Source organism: Biomphalaria glabrata, chromosome 9, assembly GCF_947242115.1.
Source record: "Biomphalaria glabrata chromosome 9, xgBioGlab47.1, whole genome shotgun sequence".
In the NCBI taxonomy this organism is placed as follows: Eukaryota; Metazoa; Mollusca; class Gastropoda; family Planorbidae; genus Biomphalaria; species Biomphalaria glabrata.
Window position 1 is genome coordinate 7922599 of NC_074719.1, and position 17861 is coordinate 7940459.

A 17861-nucleotide genomic window follows, 5' to 3' on the forward strand; every position below is an offset into this window, starting at 1 on the left:
TTAGGAAGCTTCAAGACATGAACTTCAATTATCCACCATTGCAGCATCTTGGATATGGAAAGTGCATTGCATATTCAAAAGACTATATGGCCCTCATTAAAACGTTCTACAACAAAAAATTTTTTTTATAATAATACACTGAGCAACTAGCTGTAGATAACTGACTGAAATGTTGCTTTTACTGAAATACCAATCAATATTTCAACAGCTTTATTTGAAATAAATAAAATCTTTGAAAGAATGCACACAAAAATTAGTCAACTGCAAAATAAATTATTTTTAATTAAGTTTCTTCTTTTTATTTTTTTTGACATTTTTATTCTCTAAGTCTGTTTGCCTTTTCCTTTGTTTTCCCTTTTGTTTTGTTGTCTGAGTGCCAGATTTGTTTTGGCTGTCTTTTAAAGACTTTAATGACTTAGAATTATCTGTGGAGTTACTCTGATCCAGTTCAGACATGCTATAATCTGAATCACAGTCTGGTGGGCCATCTGCTTCTACTAGAGTTTCTTCTTTGCTGTTTTCATTGTTGTCAGCACTTTCTTGTGTAACATCTTTTTCTAAGGCATCATCTGTGAATATAATTGTATGCATCCAATAAACCATCTTGCATAAACATCTGAAAACCAAGTAACCCTAACATCTACCTCCCTGACTAACAATATAAATGGCCAAAATTAGCATCATTTTTCTCAACAACATTGATGGCCAAAGTTAGCATTTTCTTCCATTAACAACATCATTGATAGACAAATGAAAGAATAATAAACATTAATGATAGCCAATTAATATTCAGTCTGGTTGTACATGATTTGGTTGATGTTTTTATATTTTACCTGGATACAAGTCACTCATGTCATCTTCACTTCCATGGTCATCTTCACTGTCATCTTCCCAGAACTGATTCTCACCAGACACGCTATCACTGTCCGATGTTATAACTTTCTTTTGGCGTGAAGGTCTAGGGACAAATTTCTCCCCAGTTTCCTGACACTTCTGCCCTAGAATAAAATGTTAATCAAGTTAAACAATCTAAAAATAAAACTTAAATGTAGCAGGCAGAGGTTTTAAGTTAAAGGAGTTTGAATTATACTTCAACAAGGGATATAACTGATAATATGAATATCCTACAAAGTTACTTCTGTTATACATCTTTCTCAATGACAAGGAAAAAAAAACACAAACCATGATGCAAGTTAAAGTTAATGCAGAGTTACAATTTATGCAAATATAATGTACGCTCAAAGTGCCATGAGAAAGTAGTAACCATAAATACAAGAATCAAAATGACAAACTAATTTTTAAAAATTTTGAACAGGTAGTTCGTAATGTTCTTCTTGAATGTATGGAAGCCTTTGGTTGGTATGATCTCAATGTAGAGCAAGCATAGTCTCAATCACTCTCTTTGCTGGTTCTTAATACATCTTTTCTTTACTACTTCTTGCCAGTCCATTAGTAAACACGAAACTTAGCTACTTCTAAATCATGTTGTATTCATTAATAATTCTGTATGGATTTCTGCTTCTAATTGCATTAACATTTCACTTTACAATAGTAATTGTATACATCATTCACCTTAATGCTTCTAGTTAAGAGAGCTATTTACTTGGCTAATTTAGGCTTGACATAATTTATTTTGTTATATATGTAGAGATGTGACAGGCAGGTAATTTATCCTTATGTTAGCCAGATAATGAGATATATTAAATACATGCATTTTATGCCTAGTAAATTTAATAAATTAAAAAAAATACTTAAGTTATTATCTGTATTCATTTTACATTTTATTCAAATTTTTGAGCTTCAAAGTTTAGAAGAGATATTTGATAACAAAGATAAGATAGCATTCCAATCAATAACTTTGAATAATATTCCAGGGTATTTAATATGCATACAAACTCTAATAGTAAAACTTTGTAAACAAAAAAAAAAAAAAAAAAATGTACACATCCATATCTTACATCTGGCTAAAGCTCTTGTGTATTTTTTCCCTTTTAAATGTCTCTCTACATCTTCAGGAGACTTCCCAATGTGTCGCAGTGTCAGAGTACAAAACAATTCATTCCTTAGGACAAGAAAAAAAAAGATATAGTACACAGCAATTTGAGTTTGAGTTTTGGGCACATCGGCACAATTTAGTGCCCGTAATCCTTCAAGGGTAACTCTCCCTTCTTATCACAAGAGCTAAATTTTATACAGTTAGGTCATTAAAAGCAAGGTCTATTAAGTAAAAATTTATTAATTTAATAAAAATCTGTTGTAAATATTATACGTTCACAATTTCTTTGCCCTATCACAAATCAAACCTTCGCAGGCAATCCCACCTCCCGGACAAAGCCCAGTACCTTCCCAGGGTCGACATTATCGAACACAGCTATTTGAATTTAGTTCTCATCTGCAAAGCTCATGCACAGAACAAAATTATCAGCTAGCCCCAAATAAGTATCTTGGGCTTGTAAGTGATACAACAGCAACAAAACAAACTTGTACATTTGTGTTTGAAAGCCTGGAGTCTAATAGAAGATAATGTGACAAAAGGCTAAATTTAAATAAACTTTCTTTTAAATATTGTCAATACTGTAAGGAGTATGTATATCCCAAATAGAAATCAAAACCGTTTGACCAATCTTGATAAAATTTGGCATGAATTTTCCTTAGATCACAGCAGTGACTGTAGTGTATGTTAAATGTCTCTACCACAACAAGAAAGCCCTAAAAAAAAACAACAACTAAATTGAATAACGAAACTTTTTAACAAACCCATTTTCACAGCGTTTTATCTTAGCTAAGTAAGGGAACATGGTGCGAGATCAGTGATACACAAACTAAGGTCTGCAGGCTGCGGGTCATATCCAGCTAGTGGTCAATAAACGTCAGTAATTAATACTTAGTCCTTGGCTAAAATGAGTATGCATGACCAAGATTTTAATATTTAGGATTAAATCTCAGCATCATAAGATTGGGTGAACTGGGAGGGCCCTAGAAATCTCAAATTTTAAAATCCAAGTCTACACCAAGATTTGAGAACCTGAGACTCTGGTTTAGAAGCCAAGTGCTTTACCACTCAGCCTTCCAACTATTTCCTCAGTAGAATGCTAAATGTGGTCACACCAGACACACTATTGCATCTGACAAAAAAAAAAGTCTGGGACAAACTTATCTCAACACCTCCCATTAACGAAATATTAAAATAACATTTTCTGAAATAACACAAAATCAGCTGCTCCACATGATTACATCAGAGATGTACAAAGTGATATACATTACATGACAGAGTTTCATGTCAAATATACAACCAACTAACTTACAGATGATTTCTCTTGGTACTTGGAATAATGTGAGGTTTAAGCTTATCATAGTCATATGACTTTAATGACCTGGCCTTTTTATACTTCTTCCCACTGACATATGACTGTATAGCTGCAACTGTTGCAGGCATTTCATGTTTAGTTAGATTACATCTGACCTGTGAATACAAAAGAAAACATTGCAGGTATTAAAACTAAATACTAAAACAAGACTTGGAATATTAGTAGTACTTATTTCTAATATTTCATTATTAAAAATTCAGATTTACTTCACGACATTAGCTTAATATTAAATATACATTTTTCCTAAATTAAAGTGGTAAATATGATGAATGATACTTTAATAAGGGGTTTAGTACTAGAAGGATAGTATATAAATATACATCAAATCTAATTTCAACTGAAGTGAAAAAGATTCTCTTTTATGCTAAGGCGCAGCTAAGCCTAAGGCGAGGGGCCTGGGGAAGTTGCCCCACGCAACACTCTAAGCCAGCAAACTTTTTAGCTCAGTGACCTCCTTTTATCCCCGACCATAAAACTATTTTCGTTCATAACTATTAGTAATTTAGCTTATCTAATGTTATGGACTAATACCTGCATTGTAAATATCTAATATTACATGCATTGTCAAAGCTTTATCTATAATCAAGAAACCATATTTAATTAAAGTTTTGAAAAAAAAAAAATTCTCCTAATGATAAAATTACTTTTGACTTAAATTTATTTACCTATTTTTTATTCGTGAACCATGTTGTATCTTTATGTGACAATTTGACTTAGAAGACTTTTTATGCAAGCCATCCTTTTTTTTTTTTGGGCAGAACTTCCAGAATAGTATCCTTCAGCAATGTCTAGTTATTCATGCAGTTTTAAAATAAAACTAGCTCCATCATCAAAATGGCCGATAACAATAAACTGATTCATCAATAGTGGTTTTCTCAACAAAATACTCCTTCCTGCATATGTTTCATATAAGCTTATTTAATGACTCGTTGGAATTTTGTGTCTTTCCATGCAGACACCTAGACAGATGCTTTTCTTCTGCCGTGTCATTACAAATTGGCCTAATGAACTCCACAACACTCCTTGGCAATGAACTTTAATGTTTAAAGCTTGAAGGATCCTTCAAATAGCCACACCAGCACTGGTGACAGCATCAGTATCAGATGAAGCGACATGATGTAGTACTGATTTTACTGCCAAAAACATTGCCGTTCCCTGCATTCTGTCTTATTGCCATACCATTATAGTTTTGAAGAGTGTCAATTTTTTTAAACTGTAAGGCGACCTAATCCACTTAAGCCTTTCCCATCTTTCAGCTACTGACCCTTGTTTTGGACCTTTAGACGACGAAGACGTGTTCCACACCTTTTTTGCACGTACCCTACACATTCTAGTTTTTCAATGCCTATGCCACCATAAGAGTTAGAAAATATCCGAACACATCCTAGAGCTTTCATAGCACCAGAGCTGCCAGTGTGATTTATTTAGCACTTGTGGCGATCTTTCCATAGGTAATAACTTTGAGTACTTTTTTGGCTCTCCCATTGTGTGCACTGTCTAGATATATATATAATATATATATAAATATATACATTATAATACATGCATTAGTTAAAAATCCTGTATTCAGGCCTGAATCTAGATCTATATTGATATATAGATATGTATATAGATCTAATCTACAGGGTTTCTGCACCAAAATCAATATGAAATTCCAGGAGTTTTCCAGGAGAAATATATAGATGTATATAGATCTAATCTACAGGGTTTCTGCACCAAAATCAATATGAAATTCCAGGAGTTTTCTAGGACATAAATTTCACGCCAAAATATTATATAACAATAGTCAAAGTTGATGTAATTTAGGTTTAATAATTAAATTAAATTACCATACTATACTCATGGTATATGAAATTCCTGTCATCACTGTCCTAAGTTTAAAAAATTCAGTGTTCACAAGCTGGCTATAAGAAAGTATCCAGAATTGGGAGGCGGCAGAACTGGGGGTTAAAATGGAATTGTGTAAATTGAGATTTAATACTATCACAGTCATCTGCACTGATACAGCCAAGCAGATCCAAGATGCTCAAAGTGGCATATATATGCATTTTATAAATAATTAAAAGAGTTATCAAAATCTTGCAAAGGGTATTACCGGTAAGGGCTTTTGCCATTTTAAACTCTGGGCAGTAGCATTCTTCAATGGAGATTTTTCAAAGAGTTTGAGAACTGTTGTCAGCAGAAATGTTCTGCTTTCCATCTAGAAATTTAAAACAACCATAGCACTGGCTTTAGTTTTAATTTAGAAGATTTTTGGTGTCTGTCAAAAGTTGCAAAATCTTTGCGCTTGAGGTGAAGCTTTCAATTTAGGCTAACAGCCTTTGAGGTGCTCAAAAGACTTTATGTTGATTGCCTTCTTAGCAGTAATTAAAGACAGAATGAATTTGTGGGTGTAAGACAAGTGACAGTCACTGTAACTGTGGCAGCCTTTTTGACAAATACGGCAGCCATCTGATTTAACGGACTCTCGCTTGTGCTTATCGGATTTCATATGTGATTCAAGTGCTGCTTCACAGTGTTTGCAATGATATTTTTTTTTTTTATATAATGACAACAAAAAGCTTTAGTGTCACAGACGGAGGATTTCTGAAAACAAGATTTGTAGATATCTAGAAATCTAGAATGGTCTAGATTTATATATTTTTAAGGCACAGTGCATTAAACTTGAATGTTTGAAGCAATGTTTACCATGTCTCCTTTTTAGGCATTTTAATACAAACTTGATTGTATATATAGATCTAAATCTAGTATTCATCAACAATCCAATGATCGAACAATTAAGTCATTACTAGATAACATCAACGATTATTGTATAAAACTAGATTCTAGATTACATATTATATATATTGTCTTTCTATTAGATCTAGAATTGGGACTCAGATCTAGGTCACTAGACTAGATCTAGTTCTTTCTATTAAATTCCCAGTGCACAGAAGTAATATAATCTGATTTAATGTAAAAATGAAGGCAGAAAATGAAACAGAAAAATTAAGCCTAAAACATTTTAACATTTGAAGCTGCGTAACGTAGATCCAACTTGCTTGAAAATCAACGTGTTCAGTGAAAAATCAATCTGATAACATACTAATCTATTTTATAAATAGTAAATAGACATTAGATCTATCTATTGTTAAGAAGCAGGTTACAAACAAAAATTGAAACACATTCTGCGCAAACTTGGATATGCTAATTTTGAATTTATTTCTGCCGCGGCAGTCCATCCACTGCAATGGTGCAGAATTTTTTTTAATACCTTTATTTTTTTTTTTTCGATCAGGGAAATTTCAGGACATTCAAGGAGATATTTTAAGATACTAGGAAATTTCCAGGACTTTTAAAAATTTTTTTTGAAATTCCACTATAAAGCTTTCCAGGACATACTGGAATTTCAGGAGGCAGCGGAAACCCTGAATCTTAGTGACACTAGAAATCACTAGATCTAACTAAGTTTAATTAAGAGTAGTAAAAAATGATTAAAAATCTAGAGTCTAGTAGTCTCTAGAGTCTAGAGTCATCTCATCTGATCTTCTATCTAGTCAATTCCAGTCTAAACGGCGACTAAGACTAAGTCAGACTAAGACTTCTAAGTCACAGTCACAGTGACGTCTTAGTCGTCTAGAATACTAGATTAACTAATCTAAATCTATCTTTGTAACTAGTAATATTCTGGATTAGATCTATCTAGTACATGTCTTTATTATAAATTTAGATCTTGACAGAATAGTCTGTACTAGAGTCCTCTAGAGTCTAGAGAATCTAGATCTAGTACTAGATTGACTAGATCTAGATCTAGTACTACTAGACTAGTAGTAACAGTAACAGTATTACAGTATGATTTCATTTATGAATATCAGTAGCACTAACAATGTAACAACTTAAACAACAGTTACAGTGTGAGTGTGAGTTAAAAAAAAATATGAGTTACACTTAGACGACTTAGTCACTTAGTGTGACTTAGTAACACTAGTTACAGACAGTACACTACAGCTAACACTACACTCACACTGGCTAACACTACTTACTACTAACAGTGTAGTAACAGTAACACTAACAGTTACAACAGTACAACAGTTTTAGTTTTGAGTTTAGTTTAGATCTAGTAACTTACTTTACTTACTAACTAGATCTAGATCTAGACTCCAGAGAGAGTACTCTTTACTTTTTTAGTCACTTCTTGATAGATTGTCTCTAGAGACAAGTCTAGTCTAGTCAGTCTAGTCACACTCTAAGATATACATCTATGTCTACTGTCTACATCTATATTTCTATATGATATTTAGATCTATTGACACATTGACTATTAATTAGAATCTAGACTAGATCTAGATCTAAAATCTAGAGTAGTTTATGCTATTCGGACACCTATAGGCCCAAATTTGAAAGTTTGACTTTGACAGCGCATTATTTTACAATGGTTTGACATAGAAAAGAAAATGACGTATCAAAATCTTCTTTAGTTAAAGGAGAATAAGGATGACTACTTATATTTGTTCCCCAAACCTATATTTGTTATTATATTTAAGGTCAAAGAGACCGTGTGTTTTCATTTAATTCGGACACATTTGACCCACATTATTTGATTCCGGACACCATAATTTATTTCGGACAGTCTCTATATTTAGGCATCAATAAACTCAGATTTTAATTCTATATTAACATTAACTAAATTTTAAGATCCCCGGGCATAGCCCCTCACATGAAATCATTACGATGTTTTCAAACTATTCATAAATACGAACATAAAAAATAAAAATATGAACACACTTAATAAGTGACTTATTCTACCAAAATTAGGTCACTGGAATAGTGATTTCTGCACCGACTTTTAGACTTATTTTATGTTTGTTTATTTTATGTGTGTTGAATGTTTGGGGTTTGCATTAGATGTGTGTTGAATGTTTGTGTTTTGTTTTGTTTATTAATTTAATAAATTTCTAATACAGATGATCTTTTGTAGTATAGTAGGCCCCTACAGATTACGATAGCCATTCTTGCCTAACTGAATCCTCTATATTCTCTCTATATAAATCTAGATCTATCTAGTAGGTCTAGATCTAAGCATTTAACTTCATTCAATGTACCATGCTCACTCCAAACATTTGCCCATTTATTCTCTATTTAAAAAAAACAACAACAAACGAACAAATATAATATAAGATCATTTTTATTGATGTCCCAAACTGGCTGTCCGAAATAAATTTTGGTAAGAAATCGTAATTTAATTCGGAAATCGTATTAATTTTTTTTTGGTATGTATATGGAATTAGAAAACTTGGCTTATGAATCAAATAAATTAGCTCCAAAAACAGAATAAATATTGCCGGGCTCATTAGCATAGACTTAGCCAATCAAAAAATATAGTCTTAACTCTAGGAAGAGGTAAAGTCATCCGGGTAACATAGGAAAAAACAACAACCTGATTAACAAATTTGAAATTCGTTTTTCTTACATAAAAAGACAGCTAAATGGAAGGAAATTGGGTCAGAATCATTGGAAAATGGACAAGCACATTATACAGCGCGCTAGTTTTATAATACATATTAAAATAATTATTTAATGACCACAAAAAACATCGAATGTCCGAATTCATGTAATGTCCGAAATAAATAAACTACTATAATTATTTTGTCAATTTTGAAAATTTTAGTCTTAAGAGTAAGACACTTAAGTCACTTAAGAAGTTACGCCTACCTTCGTTTTATCAGAAAGATCAATATATTCCAATGATGAGTGATTTTTTAATAAAACATCTATTTCAGAGCTATCCATTTTCATTGTTTATCAAAGATCTAGCTAGATCTAGTCTACAAGATATGCACAAAAAGTGACAAATAAACAAAATCACAGACCATTACATGTGCTCAATCACCATTTTGTTTATTTTGATAATTTGTTTCCGCTTCCGTAATCCATGGCGACTGGAAGAAGCTATAATGGCTGCTTTATTATTATTTTTTAAAAATCTTGTACGAATTTTAAACTCCTGATCTAAGTTGCTGTTTTAGTGCATTACCAAAATTTCTTAGAAGTATTTTTGGTAGTGAAGTTTAAACAAAAATTACTTTAGAGAGAGGTCAATTCCAAATCTAGATCTAGAATAATAATTCATCATGACAGATCATCATCAATAAGTCATCATGTTTTATTGTTTATCATGTTTTTTTTTGTTAGAGTTACTCAGTAAACTCAGTTAGAGTTTGTCATGTATGAAAATAATTAATAATAATAATATAAAAAATTAAGGTATTCCACAATTAATAATAATATAGAATCTAGATCAGATCTAGATTCTAATTGTAAATCAAGTAAATGACAAATGTAAACTAAATGGTTCAATACAATCAATGAATCATTTGTTTAATTATTTTAATCATAAATGTAATGTATTTATAAATATTTAGAATTACTATTAGATCTATAGATCGATCTGGAGTGACTAGATCTATATATATATAGACAGTATAGTAATTTATAGAATCTAGATATATCTAGTTTAGTTTATCTAGCATTAGATCTAGTTAGATTAGTTTAGTACTAGTGCTACTATTGATATTGTGGTGCTTATTTCCCTACTGCTCCTAGGCAGTGGCGTGGCAAGATACCTGTGGGCCAGGGTTCAATAATAATATTAATAATATCTTGGTAGCCCCCCTTCCCCAAAAAGACGAATTCAGTATGGGACTAAAAAATTGAGTAAGCTGAATATAATTGTAATTAAAGTTCCCCTTTCAGATCTTGTGATCTATGGGGCAGATGATGTAAAGTTCATCTGTTTCTCTTCTGTATTGTATTGGGTAATTTCCTTGTATTGTATTGATGTAGAATTGTAAATGGTTTAATGTAATTGTATTATATTTATAATTATTTAGACTCTACAGATCGATCTGAAGTGACCAGATCTAGAATTCTAGATAGGCCTACATCTAGTTTAGTTAATCTAGCATTAGTTTAGTTAAGCTACTATTATACTGTGGTGCTTATTTCCCTAAATGATCCATCTTCCATCATGATCATCCATGTCATTCTATTACTCCTTCTAATAGATCTAGAAGTTACTTCAAAAAAGAAGATGATTACATCCTATGTGTTTTCCTAGGCAGTTGCTCGGGTTCAATAATATCTTGGTGGGCCCCCCTCCCCCCAAAAAATGAATTCAGTGTGGGACTAAACAATTGAGTAATCTGAATGTATCGGTACGTAATTAAAGTTCCCCTTTCAGATGTTGTGATCTATGAGGCAGATGATGTAAAGTTCATCTGTTTCTGTGGCCCACTGTTAATGAGGGTGTCATGTGGCCAGCATAATGACAACAGGAGCCTTTACTTTGCCCAACTAATGTCAGGTACGGTACTCATTAGAGCTGGGTGGACATAGAGGTGCCCTAAAGATCCCAAAAGTAGAACTCCCAATCTTCACCAGGATTCAAACCCAAGACCCCAGGTCAAGCACTTTACCACTCAGCCACCGCAAATGTATCTGTACATTTACCAAAAGACATTCCATCCCAAGTAGCTTACCTTTTTTCTATAAGTAAAAATGTCATTACCGGTACATTTAATTCAGTAATAGTATCTTAAAAGTCAATGTTTGTACAACTTCTTAACAGAATTAAACGACTTAAATGTGTTTCAAATGAACATACACATTTTTAATGGGTTCTATTTCTCATTATACACATTATGAAAACACTTCTATGTGTAAAACTATTAAACATTGATACAAAGTTGTATCTAGTTCTGTGCCATTATTCAACTGTAAAAAGCTATACAATTTATTTAAAAGTCAGAAACCAGAGCAACTATTTCTTAACTTTTATGTGTTTCTTGTTCAATGGAAAGAGTGATGCCAACTTGCTCTGTTTTATAGAAATTGTTAAATAGTTTTTGACCAATTGCAACTTTGATAATGACCTCTTTATTGAACAAACTGACACAAAGTCAGACAGAACATATATACTGTGAGAATGTTTGGAAAACTTGAACATAAAAGAAACAGATTGAGCCCTAAGGAAGTTGAATAATTAGCAGCTGTGTCAAAATTTTTTATTGGTGACCACCAGGACTATCCCCCTCCTTTTTAATATTTTCTCAACCAAACTCTCTCACCCCCCTCCACCCCAAATACCTGTAAAACTATCAAAAAAGAAAATAATGTGACAATCTGGCAACATTACAATAAAGGATTCACTGTGGCTGAATCAAACTGAGGGGTTCCAGACTTGAATCCTGGTGAAGGCTGGAATATTTTAAAGGATGCCTCTGTGCACCTGATATTAGTTATGGAAAAGTAAAGGCATTTGGTCATTGTGCTGGCCACATGACACCCTCATTAATCCTAAGTCATAGAAACATATGGCATTTACATCCCATAGATCGCAAGATAAAATGTTTTCTTTACATTACTTTTACAATAAAATAAACCTGATGAAAGCAGTTCCTAACACTAAAGCAATCAAGTCCGCTGGTACACAAGCTCTGGCGGAAAACATGGGCTAAATGTTTTGAGGTTAATTTTGAGTTTCGTGTAATGTTTAGGACATTTAGGAGCTCTTTAATCAGTTTTTACAAAAGTGCACATTATTTTTTAAATTTGTTATCATCCTCATTCACTTGTGGGCCCCAAATGGTCATGAATCATGGACCCAAGCGCAATGAACCTCTTTGTGCCATTGATGCAATGTTTGTGGGCCCTGGTTCATTGACCCCCTTCTTGCCCTGGATGCTATGCCATTGTTCCTAGGTCAATCTAGTCATGCATGTTAATCATTAACTTAAATTCTGCAAAATAATTGGTTTTCCTGGCTGACTCAGGCAACCCAATTCCATGCTATAATAGCACTAGGGAAGAAAAAGCATTTTTACAAATTTGATCTCTCTCTCTCTCTCTCTGTATTATATTTATATATTGTATATATATATATAGAGAGAGATATTAGTTCATGTCATACTCATTGATTCGATTAAATATTACCCAGTATCTATAATAATAATTCTATAGATCTATTATTATTATTTATTTTAAATAGTAAATCTTAAGTCATTGATACAGAGTTTTCCCCTTGGTTATGGGTTAGCAAGTTTGATGGGAAGCCAGTGTAATTAAGTAACAGTTGTGTCAAATCTTTCTTTTCTTTGAAACTATTTGGACCATTGATGACCTGTATAACTGCTGATTGTTTACTGTGTGTCTCGTATCTAGTCTAGATAAACAAGTCATCCTATAAAGAAGATGAGTGAGGCAGATGTTCAGGTCTCTATTCCAAGCCCTACATTTACTCCTCGACTTAGAAAAGCTGAGCTCGTTCCTATAGATCAATCCAAAAATGGTAATCTACTATTTGATTGTTCAAATTAGAATATTACAAGAAATCTATGAAAAAAAATTATTATTTTACTAAATGTACGTTTACAATTATTTTCTTCTTAAATATCAGATTTATAACCACAATAATTTTTTTTTTTCGTCAAACAGTTGTACTGCCTGAAATCCGCTCTAGCATTAACATAGATAAATCAAAGCCTCTGCCAACCTCATTACAAAGTGATTTCCTTCCTGAGGACATTCTGTTGGCCCTGACACATCCCCCACCAGTCAAGGATAAGCTTGGCCCTGTAACATTAACCAGATCTCTCAACACTTCTAATGTAAATCATATGTGTGTGTGTGTGTGTGTCAAAAGTGCTATCAATTATTTTTCTTTTTTTTTATGTTCCTGGGTATGTAGTGCAATAAACATTCACAATAGTGTTGCTCATTTATTGCATGCAGCTTTGCTGTTTTTTTGGCTCTTGTTTTTTTCCTATATGGGAATAGAACTCAGATTTTGTTTTATTTCAGCTATATAGAAAGATATATTTTGATATATATTTAGCTAAAATTCTGTAGACTAGGTTTCAAGGGACAGAAAATCTGAAATGCCTCAAATTGTTTTTTAACTCTTTCTCTCCATATTTTCCACGTTCCGACAGAATTATTCGTTTTGCTCATTTGTGTTTCACTACCCTGTTATGATTAAACTTCAATCACTTTTTTGTATGTAATCAAGAAATGTTATATTAGGTATATAATTATAGAAGAACGCATGATCTCTGTATATAACACAAATTAAAGTTTATAAAACCAAAAATTAATTAAATTAAATGAGTCAAATCAATGTTGGTATCGTCAGTTAGGAGAGAAAGAGTTAAGTTAATGTGTAGACATATTTAGAGTAGAGTCATTTGGTAATGGCTAAAATATATTAATTAATTTGACCACCACTATTGTTTGTTTTGGGTAAAATCTTGAATACTGTAATTTAAAAATTTTTGCTTGATTGTTTATGCTGAGCAAATAGATATCTAAAATAATTGTATTGATGCAACAGGCTCAAACTAGGCCAGCACCAGCTAATGTTTGGAACCATAAGAGAAGAGATCGCTTTAAACATTTGGTAGAGAATACACCTTGTCTTTGTGGAGCTGGGAAGTAAGTTTTTGATGATGAAACTTTTTATGTGTTTTCTTAATGTTTTGTGTCTTTCAAGTTTTTAAAATGACCTTAAAGCATATATTTGCTTAAAGAAGATCATTTTTTTCTAGAGATATTTCATTCCTATATGATGTCCCACAAAAGTTATCACACCATCCAGAACCAGAACAAGTTACTACAGGACAAAACAAGGAAACTATCACACTCCCTGGAAAGGTAATCTTTGAAAATATTTAGTTACATAGTTGCATTGTCCCATAAATTACAAATACAAAAGCACGACCTAATAAATAATTTCTCTGAAAGACACAAAGATAAAGGCCTATTTCTTATTCCAAATTCTAGGACAAATTCATATTTTTTTAGTGCCATAAAAGCATGGAAGGGAATTACTTAAATCAGTCAGGAAAACCAATGACTTAGTAGATTTAAGTCTTCAATTAACATGCATGACTAGTTTAACACATGGGCTGTTCAAAGAAATGTCTATAATTTATACAATTAAATAAGACATTAATGAAATAATGATAATTCACCGTATTATTTCAGTAATGATAATAGTAAAAATTTCCCTTTCAGACATTGTGGTCTATAGGGCAGATATATGTCATCTGTTTTTGTGGCCTAAGGTTAACGAGGGTGTTGTGTGGCCATCACAATGAACAACCGCCTTTACTTTTCCCCTACTAATGTCAGGTATCCATTAGAGCTGGGTGTACTCAGAGGCACCCAAAAATACAGACATTAAAAATCCCAGTCTTCACCAGGAATCGGTCCCCGGTTCGGAAGCCAAGCGCTTTACCGTTCAGCCACTGCGCCTCCAGTAATGATAATGCTGTTACATTATTTCAAAGCTGCTATTTTAATTAAAAATTTAAAATGCACTTACTATATTAATACATGGATCATTGTATATTAATACAATTGATACATTTTTATTTTTATTTCCAAAATTTTACTACGGTATTGTTCTAATTTTGTCTGCACCTTAAAGCCATCAGATTTTGTTTTCCTTAAAAGATATTTCTCTTTATTTCTCAGCCACTTCAGCTTCCTGATACTTTGGTTCCAGAAGAGTATCACATAGTTAGGAACAAAGGAATTGTGGGAAAACAGTACCACGAAGAGTAAGTTTATCACCGAGTTCTTTGATTGATCCCTTGCTTTTATAGTTAACATTTGTTCTCACTTAATTAATTTAGAATTATTATCTTTATACTTTCTCATTGCAAATATTATGAAGCAAAAGGTTTAATAATTGAAGCCAGTTAAATTCAACTTAAATTAATGCAATACATATTTTTGTTTTCAGCAAGTACAGTACAAATCCTGAGGATCATGAAAAACACCTTGTGGTATTCCCTTCACTGTAAGTAAAGTAGTTAACACTTCACAAATATTTTCAAATTATCATACACTTACAGTATTAATATAGAACTTTTTTTTTATACAAACACTTAATTTACTGCTTCAAACAAAATTTTACTTTAAACTGTTTTATAGTAAACCTGCCAGCAGATATGAAGTACTCCAACTAAAGAAGTCACTTAACAACATGCTAGACAAAATTGGTGCCAATGAATTGGACGCTGGTCTTGAAGCTGGACCAACGCAGGTAATGTTTTGGAAAGTAATTTTTTGATGCGCTGTAATGTTTATTTTTATTGCCCATAATCATCATCATTCTCTCAATGTACTCTGATACAAAAGTTTCAAGAAGTTATTGCAATTGCATATTGCCCTCAGTTATTATCTGAGCAACATATATGCTCTTTTGTATCTGAAGACAATGGATGCGCCCAAATGAGTGACTGGTTTTGGTTTCATCTTGAGACAGGGCAGAATCTGGAGTGACTGATCCAGCCAATTCTGAAGCTGCAGATTTTGCCACAGTTTGTTCATGTATGTGCTTCTGTTTTAGGGCTAGCTGATAAGGCAGCTTTCTTTTTCTTTCTCTTGACTAAGGTAGCCTAATTTTTTTTTGCTCTTGGCAAGATTCATATAAGCAAACAAAGTCTGTCTCCATGCTGTCCAGTCTTGGGTTATTTCCTCCCACACACTGAAACAATATACCAGTAATTAAAAATAAAATTTAAAATGGGTATGCAACTGCCATCATCCCTCCTTGGTTTAGGTAAACTTTTTTGTTTTTATCCTGGAATGTGAATCTTTCCTTTGCTTCTTATTTGCTTAGATCTTTTTTTCTAGACACTGTAGCTTTTTTTGTTTTGTTTTGTTTTTTCAATTATGATGATGGCTTACTTTTAAGATTGAACAAACAAAAACATTGAATAATAAAATCAAAGTTTATGTGATGGTACACTTTGCAATGTAGCAATAACTTTTTTTATAACAATGTATAAATATTTTTTTCTTTTTACATGTATACATAGAAAAAATACATAAACACATTTTTACTTCTAGCAAACATTAAATTATTCTAATCATCTTTCATCTTGTTTTTTTATTGGGTCAAAACCAAGTTGGTTAACTTCTTGTTGCACAAAAACAAGGGTGAACTTACAAAATACAAAGCTAATTTTACAAGTCATAAACTGTGTACAATTTAATAATAAAGGTCAATGTTTTGTGAAAAACTACTGAATGTATGAATGTATTCTTTTTTTTTTTATAATGTCAATGTAATAATGTTGTAGGTAGTCCAAGTTTACATTAGTGTTCAGATGTTTTAGACGTTTTGCACATTCCATCAGAATTGAAGATTATGTTCTAGCCCAAAGGAAGCTATGGAGGAGGAAGGCAGACAGGGTTTGAAATCAGTACCTTTATGTCTGAAATGTAAACCACATGACCAGATAGACTGAAACTAGAGTATTTTCTTTCATATTATTTCTTATACATTCAATTATACCTTTTGACATCCAACTTTTGTAACATACAATCTATACAGTTAATCCAATTTTTTTTGACGACTGGTTGTATTTTCTTTTTCTTTCCAGATGCACAATTTATTGGAATTGATTAAACAGGAACAAAACATTTATAACATAGTATTTCATGAGCTGATCCGTCAGGTAAATTTAAAATGTTTATGTTTGTAAAGACATGAATAAGATTTAAAGAAAACACAATAATTTTTAAAGTGGACTTTGATTAATTAACTTTTTGAGTTTTGACTTTTTATTTTAAAAGTTTTAAACTAACAACATTGACTATTCACTTCTACTGGTAGTGCTCAAATGCAAATCTGTATTCAATAAAATTTAAGAGAATGTTCAATGATTGCTTACATAATCTGAATTGTTGAAAAGATAATTTGGATTTAGTCTATCATTTTTAAAAGGTGGTTTGGACTATAGAATATTTAAAGATTGTAACAAATAAAAAAAAAAAAGAGAGAGAAAAAAAAGAGATGAATTTTTAAAAAATGGAAAGCACAATTATTTATTGTATTGTAATGTATTTTGTGAATACCAGACAAGTGTTGAGTGTGTTGAGAGAGGTGAATTGTTGGCGGAACTAAGAAAGAAGTACAGTGATTTGATCAACAGGATACCACAACAAGTTATGAGGTAGTCTTGATTTCTTTTTGTAGATAATGTCCATTTGTCAGTACTATAAAGTTATTATTTTTTAAATGCAAACAGAATTACAATTAGCTTACATGTTCTTATATATATGATCATGTCATTTAAGGCATTTCTTTTCCAGAAGTCACCCAATAAAACATTCTCAGCCCCAAGGATCACCGTAAATGGACAGCCCCTTAATGTGGTAGACCACTTCACATATCTAGGTAGTATAGTGTCAAATGACACCTCACTTTCAAGGGAAGTTGATAACCGTCTGTCCAGTGCCAGTAGCACTTTTGGAGGCCTTCAGGCGAGAGTTTATCGGAACAAATCGCTCTGCCTGCCTACGAAACTCAATGTCTACCAGGCGGTGGTTCTCTCAACCCTTCGATATTGCTCTAAGACATGGACACTATACAGAAAACAACTAAGACTTCTTGAGCACTTCCACCAAAGAGGCTTGTGCTCCATCATGGACATAGGTGGCAAG

At 32.4% G+C, this 17861-nt stretch overlaps 2 protein-coding genes across 11 annotated transcripts in view; one reads left to right on the top strand and one right to left on the bottom strand.

Annotated features, from left to right (window-relative positions):
* Positions 1-257: 257 nt before the first annotated feature.
* Positions 258-9279, bottom strand: LOC106061259 (surfeit locus protein 2-like). Of its 3 annotated transcripts, none has more exons than XM_056040893.1 (5): positions 9218-9279; positions 3306-3463; positions 1959-2062; positions 834-998; positions 258-569 (listed from the first exon to the last, which is right to left on the bottom strand). In XM_056040893.1, exons 1-5 carry the CDS (start codon positions 9218-9220, stop codon positions 280-282), a joined length of 720 nt encoding a protein of 239 aa, XP_055896868.1. In that variant the 5' UTR covers positions 9221-9279; the 3' UTR covers positions 258-279. The 3 variants fall into 3 exon arrangements, with proteins under 3 accessions (XP_055896868.1, XP_055896867.1, XP_055896869.1); XM_056040892.1 differs by lacking the exon at positions 9218-9279 and adding an exon at positions 9060-9211; XM_056040894.1 differs by lacking the exon at positions 9218-9279 and adding an exon at positions 4034-4802.
* The window catches only part of LOC106067454 (axonemal dynein light chain domain-containing protein 1-like), a 29158-nt gene continuing 20563 nt past the window's right edge, over positions 9267-17861 (top strand). For 2 of the 8 annotated variants that reach the window (XM_056040883.1, XM_056040890.1), the window contains exons 1-10: positions 9267-9334; positions 12567-12693; positions 12840-13012; positions 13735-13835; positions 13949-14054; positions 14880-14965; positions 15151-15207; positions 15342-15453; positions 16799-16873; positions 17277-17371. In XM_056040883.1, the coding sequence (XP_055896858.1) occupies positions 12597-12693; positions 12840-13012; positions 13735-13835; positions 13949-14054; positions 14880-14965; positions 15151-15207; positions 15342-15453; positions 16799-16873; positions 17277-17371 (902 nt within the window). In that variant the 5' untranslated portion in view covers positions 9267-9334; positions 12567-12596. Of the gene's footprint in view, positions 9442-9592; positions 9612-10100; positions 10163-10587; positions 10711-12566; positions 12694-12839; positions 13013-13734; positions 13836-13948; positions 14055-14879; positions 14966-15150; positions 15208-15341; positions 15454-16798; positions 16874-17276; positions 17372-17861 lie in introns of those variants that run through there. The other 6 variants (XM_056040885.1, XM_056040888.1, XM_056040887.1 and 3 more) reach the window with 6 other exon arrangements.